The sequence below is a fragment of the Manis pentadactyla genome, chromosome 11 (genome assembly GCF_030020395.1).
Source record: "Manis pentadactyla isolate mManPen7 chromosome 11, mManPen7.hap1, whole genome shotgun sequence".
In the NCBI taxonomy this organism is placed as follows: Eukaryota; Metazoa; Chordata; class Mammalia; order Pholidota; family Manidae; genus Manis; species Manis pentadactyla.
The window spans coordinates 50,152,564-50,170,317 of record NC_080029.1 but is presented as its reverse complement, the minus strand read 5'-3'; the positions used below and the strand labels follow the sequence as shown (position 1 = coordinate 50,170,317).

Sequence of the window (17,754 nt, the reverse complement as noted above, 5' to 3'; positions counted from 1 at the left end):
GCTGTTAAGTCACCTACAGGATGAGAAAGGAAAAATGTATGTACAAATAAGGTGTTCGCAAATAAGGCATTAACTGTGAGAATGCCCAAAGAGTTAAATAAGGCAATCGCCTCCTTTGGAAAGAATACTGTAATGTGTATAAAGATTGTACAAAAACTAGGCCACAAATTTCGAACAGTGAAACCAAATAAGAACTATGCTTGTCCTTAGAGCAGTTCTTAACCAGGGGACAGTTTTGTCCTCCGGGGGACATTTGGCAAAGATCCTAAGACATTTTTGACTGCTATGACTGAGGGCTGTGACTGGCCTCTATTGGTTAGAAGCTTGGGAAGCCGGTAAACATCCTGCAGTGCACAGGATGGGCCCCCAGTAAAGAGTTAGTTATTAGTTAGTCCAACATGTCAATACTTCCACATCGAGAAACCCTGTCTTAAAGAAAGCTGAACAAAGTATGCATTTGAGGAAAGTAGTAACCAATAGTAAAGCATGATATTTCTAGAAATGACCTAGATAAAACAAAGTATTACGATCTAACATTTACAAGAATCAAGGAAGTATACAGATTAAAAAATCACTAGTGAAGATATTCGGTTTGACATCAACAGCGTTTATGAAGTATTTACTCCCCAAGTTAGAAAAGTCAATCATCTGTAGAAATTCTGAAGCAACTTCAAGATTCTGAAGCAATTTCAAGGTTCTACATAAACACGAAATGTGTCTCGATAAGAATTTCCACGTTCATTAGGCTTGGATTTTTGAGACTTGTGCAATTTCCAAAAATCAGAATCATCCTCAAAGAGTAAGTACCATCAATATGTTTAAAGAGAATGGGATACAGGCTCTGGAAGTAGTTCTCAGAAAGGAATCCCGAGGTAAGTAGTTATTCTGAAGGGGAAAATACTCACTTAGATTTATAAGCTTTTTTTTTTCTTAGAAAAAGTCACAGTACTTTACAGTCACACACTATACTGAAAGTTCATGAACTTCCTGTGTATACCTAATTAATTCAGCATTTCATTAATAATATATTTTTACTCCAACCATAATTTTATTAAGCATATATTTTAAATTTAGAGAAATAACACACTAATCTTGACAAACTGACTATATAACGTTAACTACATCTTACAGGATTTATGCAGAGGCATTCCGTATTAGTCAAGGTGAAAGGATCATATTTGTCTGCGATGACAAGGAGATCAGGAACAGGGTACACTCGCAAAGCATAGTCATATGCCCAGTATACTGGGCTGACATGAAGGGGTAGAGGAGTCAGATGTCCTTGGGATAAGATAGTCTTTACAAACTACAAAAAAGTGATGAAACAAACTTCAGTTCATCTGTAAAAGTTAAAATAGCAAAATAGCAAAGAAACAAACTTGTAGTTAACTATCAATTACCAAAAGGACTTAGAAAATTTGAGAAACAACCAGGAAAACTTTGCATCACAGAGCTTTGGGAAATACTGATATGAAGTGAAATGAACTATTCTGTATTTTAGGAAAAATCTATGAGTTTTCATTTAATACCCTATACCATAAAGCTAGTCCCCTAAACAGTCATATTGGAGCAATTGTACTTATAGCAGTATAATAATCACAATTAGTTATGTCTGTCTAAAAATAATTCCATAGTTTGAATAATGCCAAGAGTAGATATTTAGCCTATCTAAGCTTTAAACATTATAAATACTAAAAATGCTCTGTATGATCTACTTCCATACTTCTCAAATAGGGGTATGTATAATCAGGCATTGACAATTCTATGTCAGGGAATGTCAAAGCTACAAGACGAACACTACACATTTTCCTGATGTGGACATATCATGTGAAATATTTAATAAACAAGTATTTTAATAAAACATATGCAAATATTTTGATGTACAATGTAAGATTTATGAATTTTAAAGGCAAAAACAAAAAACTTCAGAGGATTTTCTCCTTATTCTGGCCTTTCCTCTGCCCCTTAAGGGATACTTCCCTGAGGAAGTTTAGAAACACTGACTTAGTAACAAAACTTAACTTACTGATAAAAGTATGTTCAAGTTACTTTGGACCATAAACAAACATAAAAAGGCAAATTATTAAGAGGCATACAAAAATTTTATATAATGTAATATATAGCACAGTCCTTAACTTACATGATTAGGAATATCCAAATTGCTACTAGGAAAACGGACACAATTTCTGCACATTTTATTCACCAAGTCTTCACGAAAAACAATAATTTCTTGTGTACAATACTGAATTCTGAAATGAAAACAATAGTTAAATTTTACTTCTTCAGAAAAAAATAGGAGATAATTTAAAATACAAAATGCCTTATAATACACAGCTATTCCCACTTTCCATTTTCACCACAGGCAAAAATTTAACCAGAATCTATTCAATCCATTCATCAACAATAATTTGTTGGGCTCTTACTCTGTGTCTGGCACTATTCCAGTGATGAGTAAACAAAACAAAAATATTCCAGCCCTCAGTCAATCTAATGGGGGAGGGAGATCAGAGAATACAAATAATAAGCATAATAATTACATAGTATGTGGAAGATGATTAAGTGTATGGGAAAAGGAAAGAGGCTAAAAGGAATCATTTGTGGAGAAAGGTCTAGAAGGCTGCAGTATTAAACAGGATGATCAGAACAGGTAGGACTCATAAGGAAGCATTATTTGAGCACAGACTTGAAAGATGGATAGAGTCGAGCAGATACACAGAAAAAGAAAACCGTAGCCAGAGGCATCATGTAAAGCAGAGGTCCTAAGATGGAGCATGCCTGGCATGTTTGAGGAACAGAGAGGACACTGGAGTGGCTGAAAGAAGATGGTAGAGGGCCACAGAGGTGGAGCTGTAGGGAGGCAGCCAGATTATGGCTAGCTTGTGAAGTTTTCCTTCAAATTTTTGAAGGACTTCCTGAGTCCTACTTATGAGAAAAACCCCAAAGTTTTTGGCCTGAGTGATTGGAAAGATAAAGGTGCCATAAGCTATGATGAGGAAAGCACCAGAACAGGTCAGGGGGGACAAGGGACGAAGATCAGAAGTTCAGTTTGAAGTTGTCTGTTAGACATCCAAAGGGGATAAAGCAGACAACTGGATGCCTGAGTCTGGAGTTTGGGAGGAAAGCTTGGGTGGAGACACAGATGTGGGGGCTGTCCATGCACAGATGGCACTGAAAGCCGTAGGACTGGAAGAGGTCACTCCAGGAGTGAACATAGGCAGAAGAAGAGAGGAGTACCGAGGACTGAGGGTATCTCCCTCAGTAAGAGCCGATGATTACAGTAACTGGCACGTACAACAAGTGTGAATCGTTTCATTCCTTCACTGTGACTCTTTTTAAGGGATGTGTAATGAGAATATCTATTTTAAAATCCCCATCCATTATTCAAGTTTCTAAATTCATTATTAGTCAATTATTTAAATATAGTTAAAAATATTTTCAAAGTTTTGAGAAACCGAAAATAAAATTTTATATTTATCTCGTAACAGTCAAATTTAGAGACAAATTTTAAGAATCAAGTGAATTTTTAAATGAAAGGAAAAAAGGCATAACACAAAATCCTAATACTTACCTGCAAGGATTAGTAGTAAAAACTGAAAATGGTACTCTTCGTCTGAATTCATTAGTGATGCTTTCAGCAAGTGGGGGCCTATAAAAACAATTTATGTGATAGAGTATAGATTTTTAAATTCTGTAAGATCTCCTTTACTGTTGTAAAAATCTGAATAAAACTTACCTTGGTAAAATGGAACCAACTCCAGGATCCTCTGGACCAGGTACAAACACAAAACGACTACTATAACAAAATTAATAAAGAAATATATATTATTGCAACACTATCCAACAGTTACAAAACAAATGATTACATTTAGTTAAGTAATGAATTAAAAAAAATTTTTTTATTTCACATATTTTAATAAATGAACTAATAAAAGTCTCCAAATGAACACTGTCCAATAAATCTTTTTGCAATGATGGAGATTTCTACATCTGCATTGTCCAATTAATGAGTGCTTGATCTGTGGCTGGTGTAACAATTTTAAATTTTATTTAATTTTAAATAATTTAGGTTTAAAGAGACACATGTGGCCAGTCACTATTATAATGAAGAGTGCAGTTCTTGACTCTTAATGTCACGAAGAAATTCCAAATATGGTTGAAATTATCACTCTCCATTTTAGTACTTCTCACTATAAATCTCTAGTACAGAGTAACATACATTGTCATGATGTGATGATGTATCTCTTCACTGTACTAATTTCCTCAAATTTCACTGTACTCTTTTTCTTCCATTCATTTCTTAATAATCACTGATACCAAACAAAATTCATTTTTTTAAAGTTAAACAGTTTTGGTTATATAAAAAAATATAGCAGTAGAAGTCATTACCTTTGGTGAATATCTGGATATTCACATATTATATCTGCCAAAGTTTTTAAGGAATCTAAAATTTTAAAGGGATGTTATATTTAATTTGCATATATTGAAGATAAAAATTAAATTTTATTAGATACAACCCTACATTTAAAAAATTAAACTAAAATATTATAGATCATTTCTTATCAACTTAGTTTATATAAATGTAGAAACACTTATTCAATAGAAACTCAATACCTTTCAAAGCTTGAATTTGATTGGTTCCATATGGTGCAGATGAAAAATTACCACACAGAATAAAGCAAGTTGGTGGTGCTGGTGAATAACCTCAAAATAAGAGAATAAATGAACGTTACTTTTCTAGTCTAGAAATTAGGTTAAAAAAAAACCTTTAATAATTATGAGTTTTTAATAATAAAAATTTACATTATTTTTATAACTTGTTATTTTCAGATAATAATAACCATAGTACCATTTATTGGGCACTTATTATGGCCAGACCCTGCAATAGCTTAATTGAGCCTCACAATATCTCTCTATAAGCTAAGAAAGAGAATAAGTAACTTGCCCAATGTATTAGGCTGCGATTTAAACCAGTTCTGTCAGACTCCAAAACCCAGGCTCTTACCCTCTAATACTATACTTAGGATTATCACGAAAACACACACAGTTATCTTTCAAATGTAAAAATTTAAGGCTTTAAGATGAACTCATTTAAAACATCTCACTCCTGAATCAGATTTTTAAAAATAGACTACTCAAAAGATACATTTTATAAGAATTTAAGACATGACCTCTCATAAGAGTTAAAAAAAAAATAGAAAAAAATGACACCTACCAGAGAACATGGTGTGAAGTTTTTCCAACACTTCTATTTGGTCTAACCAAACATCAGATATAAACACAAACATGGCATCTTTATTCTCCTCTTCTAGTTGTTTTAGCTTTGCAGAAGTCTTCACAGATGTATTAGAAGGCCCTCCAAAAAAATTAATATTTCCATAGTATGCCCTAGGTAATTATGACATATTTATTTATTATATCACATTATATATTATTTATTATATATTTATAATATAAAATTTTTATCTTCTATCTACTGAGGCTACTTTCCCATAATTATTTAGTATATACTATCCTATATTCTGTTGTAGATAAGTTTCTAATAATTTTAAAAATTTATCTTCTTTCTATCTCCTGAGATTACTTTCCCATCAATGTAAACAGTACCATGAAAATGTACTGTTTGTAGCTTTTAAAAATCAAACAAGTTTATTGAAATGTTCTAAAATGAGGAAGCAATAGAGAAGCAGTAAATAAAATACTTAATAGGCTTTATCCATGCCTTTTCAAACTTACTAAAGTAAGTATTAAATTATAATTCCCTATGTCACTGAAAGCAGGATAAATGGATACCCAGTTTGAATAGTAACTAATGAAAGCTTTCAAAGAAAGTGCTATCTATTTGACCAAACAATTCCACTTCTAGAAATGTGTCCTAAGGAATTAAGAATGTCTATAAAAACTAACCTATATCCCAGAATTGTAAAAATTCCTTTAAGGAGAGAACCTTGAAGCTTGTCAAAAAAGGGTCAGTAGCAGGGGGCCAGAAAAAAAAAAGGGTCCGTAGGAAATTGGGGTTATCTATGGTCCCCGGCCTCCACTGCTCTTGCCCACTCTTCACCACGGCCATCCTGCAGTTTCCAACTTAAATGTTACCGCCCTGGAGAAGCCTCCCGAGGACCCTAACAAAGGTTGGATTCGGCCTCTATACACTCTTGTAAGACCCTGCATTTCTCCTTTGTAGAACTTGTCAAATTTGTAATCAGTTAATTATTTGGGTGACTGTTCAATGTCTATCTCCCCCACCCGACACCCAGCACAAAGCCTGGCAATGCAGTATGTGCTCAAAATGCTGAATGTCATAAATCATGTAATAAAACAGTATTTTGTGGTAATGATTGAATGTTATTAAATGAAGCAGGTTACAAAGCAACTTATGTGCCCATTTTTAACATCAAAAAAGAAAATATAGACCTGTGTATTCACTTGTAACAAGAAATTCTTTCTCTACATATATATAATTGATTCTTGTTATTCACTGTAGTTATGTTCTACACGGTCACTGCAAACACTGCTTTAGGGAATATTGAAACATTGTTCCTAAGAAAAATATATACATAAACAGACATTTCTCAGATTACAATAATCTTAAACTCTCCCCCTCCAAAAAAATAAAGTCATCTTGGTAGGTTCTACTGTCTTTATTTTAGAAGAAAAAACAAGGTGAATGTTTAGAAGTGTTAGATAATTTGCCTGAGGCCCTCCCAGTAACTGGTGCCAATGTTAGGTTTCAAACCCTCTCCAAGGGCCAGAGCCTGAACTTCCTGCCTGCACTGCTCCCCACCGTCTCTGCACTTAGCTGAGACCACACAGCATCTCCAGGTTCAAGCTCAGCTGGTTGCCTGAGGGGCAACTCAAATTTTTTGCTGTTCTGTGCATGTCAACATATGGCTGCTAAAGCATCATGATTATTGATTTTGGGGTTACAAATAAAGTTTTGTGAGAATCTGTGGATAATGAGCAGTATCTACTATATGTGTATGTGTGTATATAAAATAGAAAAAATATATGTATAAAATAATGTTAACAGTGTTTCTCTATGCTTGGTGGAATTACAGGTGATTCTTTTTTGTGCCTTTATATATTTTCTAATTTTTTTGCAATCATATATATACTACATGCATAATATGAAAACACTTTTTTTTTAATGACTCTACCTTTCCAATGCAGCATAATGGCTGGCATCAGAAATCTTGGGATCAAAACACATTTCTGATACTAACAAGTTTGTGATTTTGGACAGGTTACTCAACCTCTCTTAACCCAAGTCTCCTCAAATGTAAAGTGACTAGACTCATACCTACTGCACATGGCTACTAGAAGGAATAAAGGCAGTAATGTACAGAAACCTCTTAGGGTACATGGCTTTGTAAATTGTGAGCACTCAGACATGGTAGCTATTATTGGTATTGTTGCCACCAACTTGGCATTTTCAAAGGTATGATCATCTTGTAGTTATCGAAGGAACACAATAAGCTGATAAGATTGCATGATGACTTCAATTAGGTATATATCCAAACATAACCCAGAGCATCACAGAAAGAAATATGCATTAAGCTGATTCTTGAGAATTAAAGCTCAGAAAAGCCTTACTAACATCTTCCATCCTGGGCTCCTGGAATGTAGGGTGCAAAGACAGAAGCAAGGGGAAGGCCTATTTTCTTAAGTTTTCAAATCTGAAAAGGGAAACTATTCTAGGAATTCTAGAAACCCTAACAACACCTTGGGTTCAGGACAATTCACATGCCCTATACCAGTGAAAGATTTAGCAAGATGGCAATAAAGTCTTAGCATATCTGTATCCTAAAAAAATTATATAATAAACATGCATTGGTGCAAAAGCAATTAGGTCAGTGTAAATCCTTCTGGGTTGGGACCGTGTTGTAGGTTTATTCATATCCCTAAGACAATATTTTACATAAAAGAGTACTCAGCAAAATATCTGTTGTTGAATATACTGACTACCACCAAGCCACAGACTTTTGAGTTTTGTTTTGAAGGTATTTTAAGAGAAAAGTAACTTAGAATCCTAACAGGAATAAAATGATTATTTTATTTCAATATAGTTTATGATACTCTATATCAGTTCTTTTGGTGTACTAAACACACAAAAAACAGTACAGTTTAGAGAAAATGGCATGATTTAAATGAAAAGTCATTTGGCATATTACAATGATGATTCTTTGGCTAAATTGAAACTTAATGGTAATATTCATGGCCAGCTTGCTTGATTATACCTCTCATTCAAAAGTAGTAATTTTGAAGCTTGTATGAAACTAAAACACTATGACAACAACAATTTTGCTTTAATTATATTCCAAAGAAAACCTACCATGTTGTAAAAAGCCACAAACCTGCACTAAAAGCATTCACTTAAAAGTGAGCTGACTCAATGAGGGCTCATATTCTCCTCAGCATGGCCAGCACTGTCCCTGGGCTACTTCACCAGGAAGAGGGGCTGCATGCAAAAGGCTGTCCTGCCCGTGACTCCCAGCCAGCAAATGGGGCCTCTGCATCCTGACTTTATGCAGGTATACTAGGACTAAAACTGTAATTCTTCTTGAAATCTTCATGATCATCACAGAATCTCAAGATTAGAAAGCAACTTTAATTCCCCCAGAGGTAGCAAATACAAATGCTTACAGCCTTCGGGACGGTAACACTAAATATCAAAACAGCAGCCAGTTGAGGCTGACTGGGCATGAGCTAAGTGCACATACACCCTCTCCACAAAGTGGGCAATCACTACAGTGTAGCTGTAGCCAAGTAAGAATCCAGGTGCCATAGTTTTGTCCTTTCAAACAAGGAGAATTGGACGAATGAAAGTGATTTGTTACTTATCTTTTTTCAGGTTGGTTTGAAGGCTTATTTAAGAGATATTATTTAAGAGATATTTGCCAGATATTATTTAAGAGAATTTAGAAATCTAGACTTTCAAGAGAAATCTCCTTCTAAACAAACATTAGGAATTAGTTTAAAATGTGTTTTAACACCTCAAAGGAGAAAGAAGGATCTGACAGCCACATTCAACCCATAGGCCACCACCAACTTCAGTCTCTCGTCAAATACCTCAGATGACAGGGAACTCACTCCTCTCAGAGAAGATCCTTTTGGCATAGCTCTATTATGATGCTTTCACTTGTATTAAAGAGCTATATAATCTGCATCTTGTAACTTTCACTCATCAGTAGAATATAAAAATAAGAACTTCATATTAACATGGGAATTATATCCTTCTGTTTTCCTATCTCATATTTCAGTCGAACTTCTCATTAATCCTATAGATAAGCAGGACAGGTAGACTGGAAATCCTTCCCAATTAAAGCAAAGTACAGAGACACTTACAACTAATCTGGAGTTAACCTGCTAGTTTTCAGTTATGCATAAATCCCAGTCTTCAAACTCTCTCACTTGCCATTGCTCTTTGCATTCTGACACAAAGCCTGAGGCCTTGTAATCACTGAGACATGACACACCATCTTACATTTCATTACTGCCAATATTACAAAATTCCTACAGAGTTTAAGTCAAACATTTTTATACCTAGTAGTACGAGAAGGTTCAGTGGGTGGAAATCCAAAGGCACTGACATGAAACACTTGATCTTCAAACCAACCTGAAAAGAGATAAGTAACAAATCACTTTCATTCGTCCAATTCTCCTTGTTTGAAAGGACAAAACTATGAAACATAAAGCAGTAATGCTAGGCTATCATCTCATCTTCTACCTATAGCAGTGGCCAGGCCCAAGGAGCTACAGAACAATTTCAGATCCAGAGATAGCCTCAATTCTATTTTAAAAAGTGCATGAAATAGAAATAGATGAGAAGTAAAACTTTTTACTTTTTAATTTCACAATACATGACAGAGTACAGAGAGATAAGGTACACAGATAAGGAAATGTTTCATTTAATGACCCTTTGTAAAATCTGCCTTTTAAAAATTTTATTGAGATATAATTCACATATCATACAATTCACCCTTTAAAAGTATACAATTCAGTGGTTTTTAGTATATTCACGAGTTGAACAACCATCACTATTAATTTCAGAATATTTTCATCATCCTAAAAAGAAGCCCCGTGGCCATTAGCAGTCTGAAATTATTTAATGTTATCAAAAGTATGCACTTGTAATCAATGTTAAAATAAACATATTTTAACCAAAGTGGAAATGGTTTTCCTGTAGAATGAGGAGGAGGACAGGAAAAAAGTAAACTGACTTACCTTCTGCTAAGACAAGGCATGACTCTGTGTATAAACCACTGTGGAACTGGTACACAATAGTTGAGGAAAATAATTCTATTTCTATGCTTAAGGTGGTGGTAAAGACAACATACATTCTGAGTCCAACAGGACTCCTAAGTACTAAATTCAAAGACTTCACATTTGAAACTGAATAGATCACAGCTTAAAAAATTTTAAGTTTGAATGTGCCCATGTCTGACTCTAAGATACAGCCTGGTAACACTGACAGTATAAATCATTCTTAGCATGTTATAAACTTCCTCAGTAATTTGTCTGTATTCTCCGAATAAGGGAGAATTTAAGTTTTTTTGTCTCTAGATTCCTACACCATCAACCATATGGAAATTACACCAAGATCTCAATTAGGTCAATTTGAGAATGACATACAACTTCCCCAATTCATGTAACATAGACTTAAAAAAAATAAAAGTGAAGGATATAGCTTTACTAAGATCTAGTTGTAACGTTCCTGTAGGATCTTCCAGAAAAAATTTTCCCTAAAAAAAAAAATAAAAGAAATATATCCACATTCATATAAAAATGAATACTATGACAAAATTAAAATACTGAAATTTTAACAACAGAAGATAGTACAAAGTCCAGTGGATTTTAAAAAATCAGCAATTCCTCGTAGCAATTCCTAGTACAGGATTTTCCATTTACTAGACTGGTGACCTCAGACTAATCACTTAATGGAGACTCAGAATTCCTCACAGGTGCCTGAGGATGACCACTGCAAGTCAAGAGATGGCTCACGGGTCACTCGCTGGCCGCCGTAAGAAGGGCCTCACCAGGTGCCTCACCTAAGAGAGTCAACAGAGTCTGCAAGGGACCAGGATGTGGTCAGCAGCTCTGCATGCTCAGAAACCCATTGCTCTCAGTTCAACCAGAGGCCACTGAGAGCCCAACTTCACACTACACAAACTGGTGGCCTAGGTAAGACCCTCCTTCTTATGTCTACTCCAGAAACCAAACACAGATGAAAAGGTTACTTGGTGAGTGAGGTAAAAACCTTAAATGAAGAATACATTCCTCCACCCTCTATAGAAATGCCTTATATAGCTGACATTTCATCAATTACAAGGCTGAAAATAAAAATTTAATGCTTAAGTTTAACTTACCTCTTTTAACTGGGTTATCATTCCAAGAATAATCACATCTCCAATTTTGGTTGTACTGCCCAATAGGGTTTCTATTGTTTTAAGCTAAAATAAAACAAAGGAAATTCTTAAAGACTGTAAATACGTTAAGAAACTAATCTTCCTATAAGTAAATTCTGAGTGCATATATTAGTATTTACACCTACTTTACAGTAGAAACTCAAATAAAACTTAGAAAATACCATTTTATCCTACAAAAAGTTTTAATATCAACTTAGGCCCTTACTAATGAGCAAAGTTTCATACTATATTATAGTAGACCCCCTTTGTCCATGGTTTCCATTGCCCACAGTCAACTGGCCAACTGTAGTCCAGAAGCAGATGACCTTCTGACATATTTTCAAAAGGTCAACAGTAGCCTGACACTACATCACAATGCCTACATCTCCTCATGCAGGCATTTTATCATCTCACATCATCACAATAAGAAGGGTGAGTATAGTACAATAAAATATCTAGAGAGAAACCACATTCACATAACAATTATTATAGTATATTGTTATATAGTTGCTCTTTTTTATTACTGTTACTAGTCTCTCACTATGCCTAATTTACAAATTAAATTTTATCATAGGAATGTATGTCTAAGAAAAACATACTATATATAGTATAAACATATATATATATATATGTAAGAAAAACATACTATATATAGGGTTCAGAAAAAACGTACTATATATAGGGTTTAGGACTCTTCACAGTTCCAGACTTTCCCCAGGGGTCTTGGAATGTATTCCCCACTGATAAGGACGGACTACTGTATTCTGAATAATGGTAAGGACATTTATCTTTAAACTATAGAAAAGAATATGCATTTTATTTATTTGGTCATGATCTCTTCAAAATTGGTGGCTCTTTAAAAAGTTATATTCTAACTTTATTTAATGTTTGAAAAGACTTTCATTACTATTTATATTCTCTATCTGACCATTATATTTTTATCAGAAAGTTAAAGGTAGTAACAATTGGGGCACCATTCTTCTGATCCTTTTCTATATATAATCCTAAATATATGTTAATACATATATATATAATTCATAAACACATACTCATACAATTTTATTTGCAAAGATTAAATATCATTCATATAAATTATATTATCTTACAACTTCTCAATTTAATATATCTTAGACATTGTTCCATTTACCATGTATAGTATACTTCATTCTTTTTAATGGATAGTGATACCTATAGTATATATATAACAATTTATTTTACCAAACTCTTATTAAAGGACATTTAAATTGTTCTTAGTTTTCTGATAATAAAAACAGTGCTTAATATTTCTGTGCCCCTCTTTTGGTTCATATATACAGCATGAGTATAACTGTTAGACAAACTTCTACAAATCCAGAAACAGAGCTGCTAGGTGAAAGGTATATAATTTTTCATTTATATAGAATTATAAAGTGGAGCACTTTTCATCTTTACCATATTGTTTTCTATTACAAATAATGCATGTTCAATATAGGAAAAATTTAAAAATATAGAGAAAGGAGAAATAAAAGCATACATAATTCCTCATTCCATAAAAATCAATGTTAACATTTGGTATTAGAGTTCCTCTTAAAATACATGAATTTAAAGCAACATGGTATCACAATGTACATTAAAAAAATTTTTTTTTAAATTAAATACTTAGGGATAAACCTGAAGAAAAAGGTACCCAAGACCTATACCCTAAAAACTGGGCTAGGTAAAGATTTCTTAGAAACAATACCAAAACTATGATCTATAAAATAAAATATTGGTAAGTTGGACTTCAACAAAATTAACAACTTTATGTTCTTCAAGAAGCCTCTTAACAAAATAAAAAGACAACTTATAGGCCGGGAAAAATACTACAGTTCACATTAAATAAAGGAAGAAAGGAAGAACACAGGAGTACAAAGCTGTAACAAGGTATTCCTGAGGACACCGTTTTAAAGTCTTTAAAGGGAGATTACTCCAGGTACTATAAAATGGTCATTTAAATAGAAAACATACCACCTGGGATATAGAATTAAACAGCTTGGAAAGACTGAAAAGCACAATAAGTTGTTTGGCTAGGCCTTAAAGTTACTTTGGCAAAGAGGAGAGGAAAAATAATGCTTTGGGCTATGGGCATCTGCATTGCCATAGAAAGCTTAATATATGTAAGAAAACACAGAGCCAGTTTTTAGCAGGGAAATATAAGTAATGTCAATTTCCAAAACAATACAAATTTTTCTCTAATTAAAGTTAAAAGCAGAAACTATCAAACACTACAAATGTTTTCTCCTTATGGTACTGCCATTGAACATTAATTTGAGCATGATCTAGTATTGTTTTATTATCCATCAGACTAATCACCATCATGAATTCTGATCTAACATGGTAGATAACTGAATGAACCTTAAGAGGCTGGGCCTCTTTTGAACCTATCTGGAACCTCACAGAAATGGTGGGGCCAAGACAGAACTGGCTAAGGACTACCCCCAGCAGGGTTCTATATGATGGAGGGGGGAACAAAACCACAGACAGACTGACAGTGACTAGGTGTACTGCTGGAACTAAGTGACACCATTCGGTAACCACCCTCTGAGGTATGAGTATCAAAGTGGAAGGAGCACATGTGACAGAAAACTTTCTCCCTCTCATTTCCACCCCTCAGGACCCAACAACTTGCAGGCTATTTGTGCTGCCTCATTCATTCTATAAATGTTGTTTCCGTAGTGCCTTAAGTTTTTATTCCAACTTATCTGGCACATTTTCATTGTGTGGTGGTCACAAGAGGGATGGGTTGGGCAAAGACCAGTATTTTGGAATATGAGTGAGGGCAGGAAGGGTAATGGTGAGAGTTGGTCAGAAAGTCAGTTCAGTATCCAGCAAACAGACCAGGAGGACTAAGGATCTGTCTTGGTGCTCAGAGAAATCTGGGGCTACCACAGTCTGAGGGCCTGCCCCAAAGAAGGAAGTGGTCACCTCTATTAGAGATTTGTAGGACCCAGTGCACAGGGCATGAACTTTATTGACAGTGGGCATGCAGAGGTCACTTAGCTAGCTAAACAGTTACCAGTGATTCATTTTCATTTAAAATACATTAGAATTGCGCAATAAATATTAAACTTGTATACATACACCCCTTAGTAACTAGGATAACATTCTAACCTGGAATTTGCTTCCACTTTCATCAGGGTGAGAACCTATCACTGGAGGAGTAAATAATTCATGTCTGTGGGTCCTCTACAAAAAAGAAAGATTCACGTGAATTACTTAAAACTAAGATTCATTAAAATAGTACCATGACAAAACATCTCCTTAAACTAATGTTACTATTACCTATTCTCAACAAGTATGAAACCCACATGATTTAATGTATAAATACCTAGAAATGTCATTTCAAGAATAAAAAAAGCATTAAAAAGAATTTTTTTAAAAACAGTCTCCTGTGTACCTGGCTGCAGTGTACTCTGGGCTGAGGATATGAGAACAATAAATCAAGTGCCAACCTCAGAGCATGGCGGCTAGTGAGAAATAGCAACAGGCTGAAATACAACCAAGGACCCTGGGCAGAAGGAGACATTTAACAAGATCCTAACTGAGAAATAAGACTTTGATAGTATGAAACAAAAGGAGAATGAGACAAGACATTTCTGGCAGAGGAAAGGATGTATCACAAGAAAGAGTTACAAGAGTAAAGGAGCATTTGGGAAGCCATGGAAGTTTAGTACATTTGGATCATGTGGCGCACAAAGCCAAATGTCAGACAAGGCAAAAGATTAGCTGGAGCCTCTATTTGGGGAACTGTCTTCCCCCACCCTGTCCCATGGTTGTCCATTTAGTGTAGGTAGGACCTTCCCAGTTCTACAGACAAGCAGCTAAGGCCTAACGAACTGAATTCCATCCCCTTAGCCAGTGAATGGTTCAGGGCTGAGCAACTGCCTCAAACTGCACCAGTAAGAGACTGTTGCTAGAATTAGTGGGAAGAGAAACTCCCTTTCCAAGAGTTGCTTAGGCTAGTAGAGGCCTCTGTCATCTCGTAGGGAGGACTTACCTTAAAGTAAAATCAATTTTTATAAGTTACTAGAGAGAGAAAAATAGAAAGAGGATGAGGGCCTCCTCAGATTCCTCCTCCTTTCTGAAGTGCTTCTTGCTGGATACAGTCTCTTCCTGCTTTAAACCACTGACTACTCAGTATGTCTCCTGAGCCTCATGACATTGTGTGATGGCCCTGGCCCAGCCATCCATGAAACAGGTGGACCTCTAGACCCCTCCACAAGCCAATAAATTGTTTTTTCTGTTCCAGTTAGTCTGAGTTTATATAAACTCCAATAAAAGAACCCTGACAATACACTTCATACACCAAGCCATGAAGTTTATCTCGTAGACAATAGAAAACAAAGACTTTAGAAGTAGGACAATGATAAAATCAGATTTTCTTTCAGGAAGATGATCGCAATAAAAATATGAATGGACTAAAATTCAACCCTTTTATTTCACAGGTAGGGAAAAATGAGGCTCAGGAGGGTTAAGTAACATACACAAAACAATATAGTAGCCTTTAAAATAATTTTTCAAAAAAAAGAAAAAAGAAATGTGGTATTTACTTGAGCATCTTCTTGTGAAAAGCACTGTGCCAAATGTAGCAGAGGAAATAAATAAGGCATGTGCAGTCTGTAATGGGGATAATAAGCACACTGAATGCTAGGCAGGGCCAACTCTAATAAGTGACATAGGAAACATACCGAGTAGTCAGTGGTTTAAAGCAGGAAGAGACTGCATCCAGCTGGAGATTAAGAAGGGCTTCTGAAGACGGGGGAATCTGAGAAGGCCCTTCCAAAATCAGAAGTTTTAACAGTAGACGTAAGAGAGAAGAGCAGTCAAGAGAGTGAACAGCATAAGCAAAGTTACAGAAGAAGTAGAAGAAACAAACAGGAATTCCATATTTCAGTTTTGGCTCCGGCACAGAATATTATTAGAGGAAAAGTAGAGATTACGTCAAAAATGTGTGATGGAAGATCTCAAATATTAAGTATGATTTGTCTTTAATTCAATAGGCAGTAAGCTTCCTTAAAAGACTTCTGTGCAAAACCAGGATGTGATCAGGGTTACACTTTAGGAAGATTAATCTAGCAACATTATGTAGGTGATAGAAGCAAGAAGTGCTCAAAAAGCCAGTGACTGATTTTCTCTGCTATTCCAAGGCTCCTCGTACCAAGAGAACATAGTTCCAGCCCCCAGAATGGCATTCAGGCATTCCCAGTTTGGCTCCCACCTGCCTTCCCAAAGTCATCCCACACTTCACCTCTTCGTGAGCCTTCTTCTTCTCCATGCAAGGTGGACTGACAGGCTCATCACCTCCTACACACATCATTTTTTTCCTTTTGTTGTGTCTTTGTTCACACTGTTACCACCACCATTCCCCCATTTCCACAGATCAAAGCAATCAAGGCCCATGTCAAATGCCATTGTTTCCTTGAAGCCTTCCTTCATTTTTCCATTGAATGCATGTTTGTATTTCTTTTACAGCACCTAAAAATTCTAATTTATATTTATTTGTGCAAATGTCTTTAACTTCATAAACTATAAGCTGCTAGAAGGTGATAGAGCAGGAAAAGGTTGGGCTCCAAAACCAGAAAGACTGGATTCAAACCATATCTCTGCTTACTAGATGTGATCTTTTGGGCAAGTTACTAAACTGCTCTAGGTTTGAGTTTCCTCGTTTGTAAAATGAGGATAATAATAGTATTTATACATATATATACTGACACTGTGATCATCAAATAAGACAAATAATCTCTGTAAAGTACTAAACACAGTGTCCATCACATAAAAAGCATGTAATAAACATTAGCTACCAGTTTCATCATCATCATGATTAAGGGGAAACTCTTTTTTTATTTCTGTATTCCCTATTTGGCCGCAAACAGAGAGAGCCCAGTAACAGTCTATTGAATGACAAAATTTAGACTACACAATTCTACTCTTCAATTATCCCTGAGTCTTATCTAAGCTGAAACAGTCTCTCCACCAACTTACCTGGTGTAAGATGGTGTATCGTTCACGAAATAGCTCTGCTTTATCTCTTGCTGTCCCAAATAAATTGGGTGCAGGGTGCTTGGTCATTAATAGACTAGAAGACAAAGGAAAGCCTATTTATGACTGTCATAATACACAAAGGTAGGCCAAAAAATGAAACATGGACTATAATGCCTCTGAAAGAAATGTATATCTGAAATTAGCCCAAAATCAATCGGTAGAATACTTACGGAAGAAATTTTTTTCTTTCCGAATTGTACACAAAGCGTGGAATATCAAATGCTCCTATGATATTGAAAATATGGTCTCTGAAAAACATTCCAGAAAAACACAGACCTCATTTACTAAAACA

General features: G+C 35.1%; 1 protein-coding gene across 1 annotated transcript in view; it reads right to left on the bottom strand.

Moving 5' to 3' along the window:
* The window catches only part of POLE2 (DNA polymerase epsilon 2, accessory subunit), a 28,916-nt gene that overhangs the window by 3,704 nt on the left and 7,458 nt on the right, over positions 1-17,754 (bottom strand). Inside the window, exons 4-17 of the mRNA XM_057488483.1 lie at positions 17,633-17,710; positions 17,403-17,496; positions 14,532-14,606; positions 11,364-11,447; positions 10,683-10,739; positions 10,222-10,270; positions 9,541-9,613; positions 5,213-5,385; positions 4,612-4,701; positions 4,387-4,441; positions 3,734-3,793; positions 3,569-3,646; positions 2,141-2,249; positions 1,130-1,306 (exon numbers count right to left, since the gene is read on the bottom strand). Coding sequence (XP_057344466.1) covers positions 1,130-1,306; positions 2,141-2,249; positions 3,569-3,646; positions 3,734-3,793; positions 4,387-4,441; positions 4,612-4,701; positions 5,213-5,385; positions 9,541-9,613; positions 10,222-10,270; positions 10,683-10,739; positions 11,364-11,447; positions 14,532-14,606; positions 17,403-17,496; positions 17,633-17,710 — 1,252 coding nt within the window. The remainder of the gene's footprint in view (positions 1-1,129; positions 1,307-2,140; positions 2,250-3,568; positions 3,647-3,733; positions 3,794-4,386; positions 4,442-4,611; positions 4,702-5,212; positions 5,386-9,540; positions 9,614-10,221; positions 10,271-10,682; positions 10,740-11,363; positions 11,448-14,531; positions 14,607-17,402; positions 17,497-17,632; positions 17,711-17,754) is intronic.